The sequence below is a fragment of the Narcine bancroftii genome, chromosome 10 (assembly GCF_036971445.1).
Source record: "Narcine bancroftii isolate sNarBan1 chromosome 10, sNarBan1.hap1, whole genome shotgun sequence".
Classification (NCBI taxonomy): domain Eukaryota; kingdom Metazoa; phylum Chordata; class Chondrichthyes; order Torpediniformes; family Narcinidae; genus Narcine; species Narcine bancroftii.
In genome coordinates this window covers 47,047,801-47,059,645 of record NC_091478.1, presented here as the reverse complement: position 1 = coordinate 47,059,645, position 11,845 = coordinate 47,047,801, and the positions used below count along the sequence as shown (strand labels likewise).

The 11,845-nt window shown below is 37.3% G+C and overlaps 1 protein-coding gene across 1 annotated transcript in view; it reads right to left on the bottom strand.

The window, feature by feature from the left end:
* Positions 1-521: 521 nt before the first annotated feature.
* vps26a (VPS26, retromer complex component A) overlaps positions 522-11,845 on the bottom strand; it is a 67,465-nt gene continuing 56,141 nt past the window's right edge. The window contains exon 9 of the mRNA XM_069900856.1: positions 522-1,413. Coding sequence (XP_069756957.1) covers positions 1,303-1,413 — 111 coding nt within the window. The 3' untranslated portion in view covers positions 522-1,302. The remainder of the gene's footprint in view (positions 1,414-11,845) is intronic.

Genomic DNA, 11,845 nt, shown 5'->3' with positions numbered 1-11,845 from the left:
ATAGGGAGGGAGAGACAAGAGAGCAGCCTAACAGAAAATAGAGAAGTTGATGTTAATACCATCTGGTTGGAGAGAGCCCATATGGAATATTAGGTATAATTCCACCAATTTGCATATAGCCTCAGTTTGGCAGTGCACAAGGCCATGGCCTTAGTTTTCTGAAGGTTGTTATTTGGAACTGATGGACTACATACAGTATTTTGTAATACACAAGAAAAAAATGACAAATATTTATTTATCCAATGACATCTGTTGGAAACTATAATTATGTTGGTGGAAGATTTTGGCAATGATGCCAAATATCTTTTTGGAAATCATTAACTGCAGTGACAGTCTGAGAAATGGTGCATTCAAGTTAAGTCACCTTTATTTATTGTTCATACCATGCTCGCACGGTAAAGACGAGATAGCATTTCTCCAGGACCACGGAGCATATTTAGGTACCCTGTGGATCCCTTAGAGAAGCAAAGGCCCTACAAAGAATCTCCAAAAGTTCTGAAATGAATTCAAGTGTACTTGGATACAGTGCAGAATTTTTAATGAATATAGGAGGGATACATTTTTCAGGCTGGTACAAGTACAGATACTACAGATGTATTAAAATATTTCCAATTTTCCATTAATTAATATTAGGCATGGACATGCGGGGAAATATCTGGCATTCAGTGGCTTTAAACTTGCAATCAGCATTAACAGGGGAATTGGGTAGCTTTGCACAGCCACCTGCAGCGACAGAGTCCAGATTACGCGTCAGGCCTTGGATAGCACTCATCCTCCTGCAAATAAGGGGCCTCAGATCCGTGACTGAAGAGAAAGATTATGGACCTTTGGTACTGAACCAGCGTTGTTACAAATGACAGGATGCAACACACTTCAACAGAAGCAGTACCAATCACCACATTTCATCTGCCAGATTAGAATTGTACAAAAAAATAAACACACTCTTGAAATTTCTCCCCAGAACACTAACTTGTGTGCTTAAAATTGAAACTGTTAACTGTCTTGGATATATTAATCTGTACACCATAAACAGTGAATGCCAGGCCCAAGCAGCATAAATAGGCCAGTTTATGTGTACATTCAGAACCAAACCATCATCCTGCTCTGTATAGATTTTTAGTGCATCTTCAAATAAATTGCTAATTATGTGGTATAAAATGATAGCTTTATATGTTCCAGTGTTTGAAAAACTGTTAGTTTTTTTTTAAAGTTTAGTGTCACGGAGAAACAGAGGTTGGGACACAATGACCATGTCTCTGATTTTGGCAAATCTTAGAGATGGCTGCGGTGCTCACTCTTTGCTCATATTTCAGGTTGCTGAGCAGAGGCTTGTGGCTCTGGAGATTCTAAACGCTGATGGAAGTTGGTCCTCTTCCGTAATTTCTCAGGAGCTTTCCTCCATAGTACAATCTCCTGCCAAAACAAAAACTCTTGTTCACTAGGCATAGATTTCAGATTCATTGTCAGAGTACATGCACAACATCACACAACCCTGACATTCTTTTTCTGCGGGCAAGGCAGAATTACCATTTATTAGTAAACAAATAAAGAACTGTAAACAGATAGCACATGTAAACAAACTGACTGCAATACAGAGAGAATAAAAATAAATCAATAAAGTGCACAAGAGTCCTTAAATGAGTCCCTCATTGCTTCTGTCATTGAGAAGTCTAATGGTGGAGGGGTATCAACTGTTCCTGAACCTGGAGGTGTGCATCTTGTGGCACCTTTCCTGACGGCAGCAGCAAGAAGAGAGCATGTCCTGGGTAATGTCGATCTTTGATGAATGCTACTGCAGCGTTCACTGCAGCTGTTCTCATCAGTGGTGAGCCTTTTGCCTATGATGTCCTGGGCTATGTCCACGACCTTTTGAAGTGTTTTACGCTCAGGGGTATTGATGGCCCCATACCAAACTGTGATGCAGGCAGTTAGCACACTTTGCACCACACATCTGTATGAATTTGCCAGGATTTCAGGTGTCATACCAAATCTCCGCAAACTCCTGAGGAAGTAGAGGCAATGACTTGCTTTCTTCATGATGCCATTAGTGTGCTGGGCTCAATTTTATATTTTCACATGGTGGATTAGAACTTGCTAATTTACACAATAACGCATTGTGACCCCAAGAAGAAAGTGATAGAGTAGAAGAATTCAAAACTAAAGTGCATTGGTTTAAAATGAGAAGGGAAAGATTACATGGGGACAGAAGGGCAGATTTTAAATCACAGAGACTGGTGGGTATACGGACCAAAGTGGTAGCAGCTGTGTACAATTGCAGGTTCACGAATAGGAAAGGTTCTGAGGTTCTGGACTAAAGACAAGCGAACGGGATGAGCTCAGGAAGGCACCTTATTCAGCATGGTTGGTAGTGACTTATTTCTTTGGATCTAGCTACCACACCCTTAAAAGTAGTCAGACTCACTTCCTCAAAGGGTAGTGAAAGCAGAGTTCCAAAGACTCAATCCTCAAAAATAAATTGCTTACTCTTTCATAAAACATTCTTTCCACATCCACTCTATCAAGATATATCTAGATCTTGTGTTTCAAACATTTTCATTTTTCAATCAACATCTCACTCCTCCAACTTCCAGCAACTTTCCTCAAAATGGCCCAACTATTCCAGATATTTATCTAGTGTTTCTTCTCTGAATTACTTCCAATACATTTAGATCCTGAAATAAAGAGACTATTGGTTGACATAGAGGTTAGCGGAATGCCTTTACGGTGCCAGAAATTTGGACTGGGGTTCAAATCATGTGCTGTAAGGAGTTTACGTTCTCCCCGTGTTTGCAAGGATTTTTCCCAGGGGATCTAGTTTCCTTCCACCGTTCAAAATGTACCAGGAGTGCAGGTCAATCAGGTGTAATTGGGCAGCACGGGCTTGTGGGCCGAAATGGCCTGTTACCATGCTGTATATCCAAATTTAAATTTACTAAAAGTACCCAAATTCAGTCTCACTAAGAAGATATACAGAAGAATGCAGATGCTGGAATCTGAAGTCAAACATAATTTGGCAGAAGAACTCTGCATGTCAAGCAGCAGGAGCGAGAGAAAAAGAATGGTCAACATTTCAAGCAGAAACTCTTTATTAGGACGGAAGAAAGTGTACAGGAAGGAGCAGAGTAAAGAGGACAAGACTGGAGGGATCAGGCAGGAGCTATAAGCAGGACTGGCTAATCAGGTGGAGGTGAAATATGACATAGAGCAGAATGGCAGATGCCAGAATTGACTGTTCAGTGCTCCGAGATTGGAATAGGAGTTTGGCTTTTCACATTTGACCATTCCTAACTGGGACACTGAATGCTTTCACACTTGCAAGGAGCCATCCCTGGGGTTAGGACTGTTCTACCTTCTACTGATGACGTCATGATGCATGAGCAATGGTGGACCAATCCTAAATCCTGATCATTGTATTATGATCTTATATTTGAACAAAATTAATCGTGCCTAATTATAACATAATTAAGCTATATGTACAACACAGTAAGAGCCCTTCAGCCCCTGTTGTTGTTGTGATGATCTATATAAACCTTTATAAGGGACCGTGGGAAAGTGCTAGCAATAAATAGCAATAGCAGACAATTTTTAAACAGGGTAGGAAAGTTGGTATCGCTTTAGCACATAGTTTATACAGCATGGGAAAATTTGTAGTGCTATAGCGCACAATTTATCTAGCGTGGGAAAGTTGGTAGCGCTATCACGTACAATTTATAAATACCATGGAGAAAAAATAATGGCAGACCAGCCCTCCCAGAATGCTGTGTGGCAGAGAAAGGGCTGTATGCAAGGCTGCATGCATGGAGCATTCGTGGAACGGTTTCTCTGCCATAAGGTCCGCCACGGTCTTTATAAATTGTGTGTTACAGCGATACCAACTTTCCCTAGCTGTTTAAAAATTGTCCGCTATTACTATTTGTTATTTATTTCCTCTCTTTCTCCCCTCTCCCTCCCCCACCCTGGCTGCAACTTTCCCACGGCAAAGTTTATATCTTCATTTTAATCTTTTCTTCCTTCACAATCCTGCATACACGCAAAAACTTGGGTCATTTCAATCCCACAATGCAATTCCCATTTCACACTTGCCTAATTGCAATGCCAGCATATGCAGTTGCTGAGGATGTACTAGGGTACTCAGCACTTTAAAGGCCAATTGATGGTTAATTCCTGAGATCACTTGCAAGTACTAAAGGGAGAGAAGGGGGCGTGGCGTGCCACGTGATGACGTGGGGTTAGACTGATAATCCCTGATCTCAAAAAAGTGACAAAAAAAGACTATAAAAGTTACAGAAAATATAAGAACTGTCTGAAGATATATAGAAGATATTAATAATGTCACCGAAGGAGGATAAAGGCCTTACTACTGTAGAAGAAACGAACAAGAAAAGGAAGAAAGGCCTACCTTGAAAAAGGATCCTGGAGCTATCCACAAGGTGATATCCAAAGGAGAGCAGCCAGAAGCCGGGGAGACCTTGGACAATGCAGCACAAAGTCTCCTCTGCCAATGGACATCGACATTGGGTGAAGAAGTAACTTTGTGCATGCACAGAGCACAAAAAAAGGAAATTTTAAAAAAGATTCTAGCACCCACAGCTCCAGTGATTAAGAAGAAGACCTAGAAAAGCAAAGGAAAGAACAAGAACGACCTACAATCAAGAAAAACGCTGAAAAAGGTGCAGAAGCTTCTTTATCTTCTGGTGAATTAAAGCAAATGTTAGACTTTTTTTGGCAATCTATGGAAGTGTTCACTGATGAAGTATGGAAGAATGGTGATAAGATGGAAAGATTAATGCAACAAGAGGACATTAGATTTGAAATAGTGGATGGAAAAATCAAAAGGAATGAGTTTGAGATTGAAAATATTAAAGATCAAATGAAGAAAGCACAAGCAAAAGCATGACCAGTTAATGCAAAAAATTGATGTTTTGTAAAATTTTAGCAGACGGAATAATATCGAGATTGTTGGACTTAAAGAAGGGGACGAGGGTCAAGACTTGAAAAGATTTTTGCAATGATGAATCTTTGGGCCAGGCTGAATTTCAAGGAGACTTGGAGATAGAGCGAGCCCACAGGGCACTGAGACCTAAACCTCAGTCTGACCAAAGGACCTGTCTAATACTTGTCAGATTCCTTGATACAAAGTAAGAGAGAAGATATTAGAGCTGGCAGCAAAGCAAGCGAAAGAAGACAATCACTTTTGATTTATAATGGAAACAAAATTTTCTGTTATCCAGATACAAGTTTCGAATTGTTGAAAAAGAGAAAAGAGTTTAATCCAGTTAAAGACGTATTGTGGAAGAAAGGGTATGCCTTTGTTTTGAGATACCTTGCTGTTTTGAAAGTATTTGTCCCGGGAGGGAGGAATAGATTTTTTACTGAGCCTAATGAAGCAAAGGTATATGCCGATTCATTGCCTGCTAAAGATCAGCAGATGGTTGTCAATACCTGAATTCATTACATAACTGAGAGGTTTTGCTGTAATTGAAAATATATTGAGTTTCGAGAGAGTTTAAAGAGGAAGGTTTAACCTATATTGTGCGTGATCTATTATATTGGGTAAGAATAATGGATTAAAAGGTTTTTTGATAAGATTATAGTAAGGGATGGTATGGTGTTTTGAGTGAGTAAGTGGGGAATTTGATGCTGACCACTACGGAGTCATGGGCACCAAGGCGACATGCTTTGCATTCCATATAGATCAGGGGATGCTATATCGTTACGCGCCTCTGGGGTTCTTTCTTTTTTCCTATCTTTTCCCCTTTTGGTTCTTAGCCTGGACAATTTATATTCACAATATATTAAATAAGGAGGGTTGGGTTGGATGGGGAGGTGGAGGGGGATGCTAGATGGATAGAGGTTTTAATCCTGATGTCTAATGGTGGGGAAATTGTCATTGATTAGCATTAATATTAATGGAAATCAGAATTCAATAAAGAGAAAAAGGTTATATGAAAATAATTAAAGTAGCTGTGGCTTTTACACAAGAAACTCATTTAACAGAAATAGAACATATGAAATTAAAAGTGATTGGGTAGGAGGGGTATTCTCTTATTCATTTAATTTTAAAGTTAGAGGAGTGGCAATATTAATAAATAAGAGCTTACCCATTGAAATACTGGATAATAATGATTGATAAAGTGGGGAGGTATGTGATGATAAATTGCAAAATATATTCTGAATATTGGCATTTGATGAACATATATGCATCAAATGTAGACGATTGAAAATTTACACAAAATGTTTTTAATGCAGTTAACTAATGCAAATGTGAAAATAATAATGGGAGGAGATTTCGAAGTTGGATAGATCAGGTGGAGTTATGGCTAAAAATAAGGTAATAAAAGATGTAAAAAAGTGTATGAATGAAATGAAATTTGTTGATAGTTGGAGGAGGATGCATCCTGATGTTAGGGATTATTCATTTTATTCTTATAGGCACAAGACATATTCCCTATACATATGTTCTTAATCTCCACTCAATTGCAGGCAAGAGTTCATAATATTGATTATCAAGCGAGGATATTGTCTGATCATTCACCTTTAGTTATGTCAATTTTATTGGAGGAGGAGCTAAATGTAGGTTATAGATGGAGGTTCAACGCAGCATTGCTAAGAAGGAAGGATTTTGTGAATTTATAAAGCAACAGAAAAAACATTTTAAGGACCTGAATGAAAATTCTGTAGCTAATGAGTTTTTGGTTTGGGATTCTGAAGACTTATTTAAGAGGACAAATAATAAGTTATACAGCTAAGGTTATAAAAGAATATATGTCTGAAGTTAATTATTTGGAAAATGAAATAATACAGATGGAAAAAGATTGAAGAATCAAGAAAAAGATGATAAAAGGAAAATATTGGATTTAAAAAATTGAAACTTAATACAATACAAACATATAGAGTAGAGTAGACGAGCCTGTCAAAAATATTATGAGATGAGAGATAGAGCACATAAAGTGGCATTGAAGAGTGAATAATTATCAAGAACAATAGTAGTTGTAAAAGAAGATTTGGGTCATCTTACTTCTAAGACACAAGGTATTAATGATGTTTTTATGAAATTTTATATGAAATGATACCAATCAGAATCTTTGAAAGATGGGGATAAAATAGGTGAATATTTGTCAAAAATTACTTTATCACAATTAAATATAGAAGAGAAGATAGAATAAACTGATCCATTTATAGTTACAGAATTATATGAAATACTGATGTCTCTACCAAACAATAAGGCTCCAGGGAAGGACAGTTTCTCTCCAGAATTTTATTAAGAATTTAAAGACTTATAAATCCTGATATTTATGGATTAGATCAAATGGAAGATCTTTAGGACTTACCGGAGATGATAAAAACTGTGTTAATAACAGTTATTCCAAAAAAAATAACTTCATATAGGCCAATTTCATTATTGAGCACAGATTATAAAATTTTGTCAAAATTAATAGCTAACAGATTAGCTAAATGTTTATCTAAATTGATTATATGGACCAAACAGGTTTGATTAAAAAATAGAAGATCAGCAGATAATATTGTTAGATTTTTAAGTTTATTAAATATGCCACAGAAAAGAAAAATACCATCAGTGGCTTTAGCTTTAGATGTAGAAAAGGCATTTGATAGATTAGAATGAGATTATTTACTTAAAGTGTTGAAGGTTTTTGGAATTCCAACAAATGTTATAAACTGGATAAGAGCTTTATATAATTGTCCAAAGGATAGAGTGATTACAAATAAACAAATATCAAAATCTTTCTTGTTGGAGAGATCATCAAGACAAGATTGTCCATTATCTCCTTTTTTATCTCCATTGACAGAGGTGATCACCTTTAGCAGAGGAGATTAGAAAAGATAATGAGATTGAGGGCATTAAAATTGAGAGCACAAAATTAGTCTTTTTGCAGATGATGTAAGTTCCTGAAAGTTCATTAAAAAAAAGTAAATGATCGAGTATCCGTTTATAAAAGTGATTGATAAAAGTGAAGGGATGCCTATGACTGAGATAGATTATGTTCAAGTTAAGAAAATGACAAAATTTAAATGGCAAAATGGGGCAATTAAATATTTAGGAATTAATGTTGATAAGAATTTAAATCATTTATTTAAATTAAATTACATACCTCTATTGAAGAAAATTAAAGAAGATTTAACAAGATTGAAGGATTTGCTAATTTGTTTAATAGGAGGATAAATTGTGTGAAGAATACAATATCTTTACCAATTTCTCTACCAACATTGTTTTTTCAAGATTTAAATAAAAGTGTAAGATGATTTATTTGATGAGATAAAATACCTTGATAGCATTGGAATAATTAATATGGAAATTTGATCAGAGGGACTTTGACTGCCTAATTTTAAAAATTTACTATAAAGCAGCTCAACTTAGATTTTTGTCCTCTTTTCATCCAGACTGATGAAAAGACTGAATGGGTACAAATTGAAATGAGCAAAATAGGAGAAAGTAATTATGAGCATATTTTGTATAAATGGCATGAAGGATTATTAAAATGACAATTAGATACACCATTTCTGAGACATATGCTTAAAATATGGAATGGAGTACATGTAGAAAGAGTTGGCTAAAATGATATTAAACCAAAATCCTTTAATTCCTTTTATGGTTAATAATACTTATTTTGATGTTTCGTATAACTGTGGAATAAAAAGGATAAGGGATTGTTTTTTGGGATCCGTTTTCTTTTACTTTTTCCCAACTGCAGGACAAATATACCAAATAATACAATTTTCTCCTGTTATCAACTTAAATCGTATTTAAAAAGAAAATTAGGGAGGAATCTTAAATTATCAGAACAAAGTGCATTTGAATATTTAATAAGATACATTTATTGAAAGATTTATTATTAATATGTATATAAAATTGGAAGATTATCCAGAAAAAGAATTTGTTTAAATCTAAATTGAGATGGGAAAAAGATTTAAATATTCAGATTCAGGAAGAAGTAGGATCAAAATTATGTTATGAAATGTTTTAGGTGTAATAAAGAAGTAAGGATCCTTTCTGCATGCAGTCTGACAATTTGAAAAAGTAGATAAGTTTTGGAAAGATACAAGTATTTTATTGGGATGAGTTTTGAAGACACAGATTTTGAATATTTCTACTGGGAGATATTTTTCAATTGAAGTTGGATATTTATCAGAAGTTTTTAAGTGTAGCAAAAACAAAAAATAAAGTATCGTTGTAACATAGAAATCACATGATATTGTGGGGTTGAATAGATGAGGAACAGAATTATTAAATTGTATACCATTAGATAAAATAATGTATAATTTACAAAACCAACCAGAAAATTTTGATAAGATTTGGAAAGCCTATACGAATTTTATTACTAAGACTTTACCTACAGTGTCCGCCACCACCATTCCCTCACCCAATCCGCCCTAATTAGTTCAAGATTTAAGATTATTATGTAAACTTGCAAGTAATCAATTAAAAGATACATGTTTGTTAGACAGGCTTTTCTTTTTTTTTCCTACTTTTTTGGGGAGGGTGGGAGGGAGAAAATGTGAAAAACAATGTATTCTTTTTGTATCATACTTTTTAGTTTTCTTATATGGATAAAAACAGTACATGCATTGAGGCAAATGAAAAATAAAATTTTTAAAAGGGATGGGGCAAGAGGAGCAAACAGTGCACAGAATGGGGTGGGGGAAAAGGCTAATCTGATAAGTGGAGATGGTAAAAATGGAGATATGAAGAGACCAGGTAGAACCGAAGGAACAGGGGAGAGAAAGCAGAAGAATCCAGTGAGTTGGGGGGAAAAAGAACCAAAGAGGGGGAAAGATGAGAATGGGTTAGTTGAAAAGGGAGAAAAAAATGGGGGGGGGGGGAGGAGAGGAGTGGGGGAATGTGAAGAGCAGGAGGGGTACAGAAGAGAGAGGGGACTTATTATTGGAAATCAGAAAATTCTATATTCATACCATTTGCCAAAAGGTGCCAAAATGGAATGTGAAGTTGTACTTCGACAACACCTCATCGTAATTCACTCTCCACCCTTTTCCAATTTACAATAAAGACCATCCTTTTTCTTCAGAGTCATTACTCTTTTAAAACCTACACACATCATTTGAGGAGCCTCGACCACCCCTTCCAATCCTCTCCCAATCCTCCAAAGCCTATTCTCTAAACACAGGTCACTTCACTCTCATTTTTCACAATGAGATGTGATGTAGTAACAGCATGGGTTTAATGACCAGCGGAGGGCACTATTCACATATAAAGGGGATAAAGATAAATCCCAGGAGCCCGTGTCTATGTATTAAAAATTATTGCAAGGGCTGCTGGATAAGCAGTGGCTCCAGCAACAATTCCTCAAAATTCAGTGAAAAGGCAAGCAGTGCCAGACTGTAGATGGGAAATGCAATCAACTCCCAGCAGATGCAATATCATTGGCTCTCCACTCAGCTCTGGATCACCTAGGCAACAGCAGCACATCATCAGGCTACTTTTCATTGACTTTAGCTCAGCTTTGAACATCACCATGACCTAAGTACTGGTCAACAATTACCAAAACCTGGAACACTTCCCTCCCGCACCGCACCCCCCCCACCCCCCCCCACCACCACTGCAACTGGATCCTTGACTTCCTCATCAGAAGACCACAGTCAGTACAAATCGGAAACATCTCTCCCTCACTGACAATTAACACAGGTGAACCTCAAGCATGCATACTTACTGCTCTACACCCACGACTGTGTGACATGCATACTCACTGCTCTACACCCATGACTGTGTGACATGCATACTCACTGCTCTACACCCATGACTGTGTGACATGCATGCTCACTGCTCTACACCCATGACTGCGTGACATGCATACTCACTGCTCTACACCCATGAATGTGTGGCATGCATATTCACTGTGTGACATGCATACTCACTGCTCTACACCCATGACTGTGTGGCATACATACTCACTGCTCTACACCCATGATTGTGTGACATGCATATTCACTGCTCTACACCCATGACTGTGTGAAAAGGCACAAATCAAATCCCATTTAAAAATTTGTTGATGACACCATGGTCAATGGCAGAATCGAAAATGGCAATGTGGAAGTATATAGGAGTGAGATAGATCAGTTTGTGAACAACAACAACCTTGCACTCAGTGTCAGAAAAACTAAGGAACTGATTGTGGACTTCAGGAAGGGGAAATCAGGAGAACACAAACCAGTCCTCATCGAAGGGCTCAGCCGTGGAAAGAGTTAAGAAATTCAAATTCCTGAGTATCAAATCTCTGAAGATCGGTCCTCAGGCCTCCATGTCGATGCAATTACAAAGCCTCGTCAGCAGCTATACTTTGAGGATTTTGAGAAGATTTGGTACGTCACCAAAGACTCTTGGAAATTTCAACAGGTGTATCTTGGCAAGCATTCTAACTGGTTTTATCACTGTCTAATATGGAGGTACCAATGCACAGGACAGAAAAATTCTACAGGGTTGTGAATTCAGCCAGCGACATCAAGGGCATCAGTCTTCACTCCATTAGGGACATCTAGGAGAGGCAGTGTCTTAAGAAGGCAGCCTATCCTCAAGGATCCTCACCACCCAGGCCACGCCCTCTTCATACTGCTACCATCAGGAAGGAGGTAGGGGAGCCTGAAGACAAACACCCAGTGGTACAGAAACAGCTTCTTCCCCTCTGCCATCAGATTTCTGAATGGACAATGACCCAAAGACACCACCTCACTTTCACTTCTTTTTTGCACTAATTTACTTTTTTTTTAAAAATGTAATTTATAGTAAATATTTGCACCTTGTGATGCTGCTGGAAAACCCTGAATTTTGTGACATGTTTGTGACGTTCTGATTATTTACGCCAGCTAAAGAAGC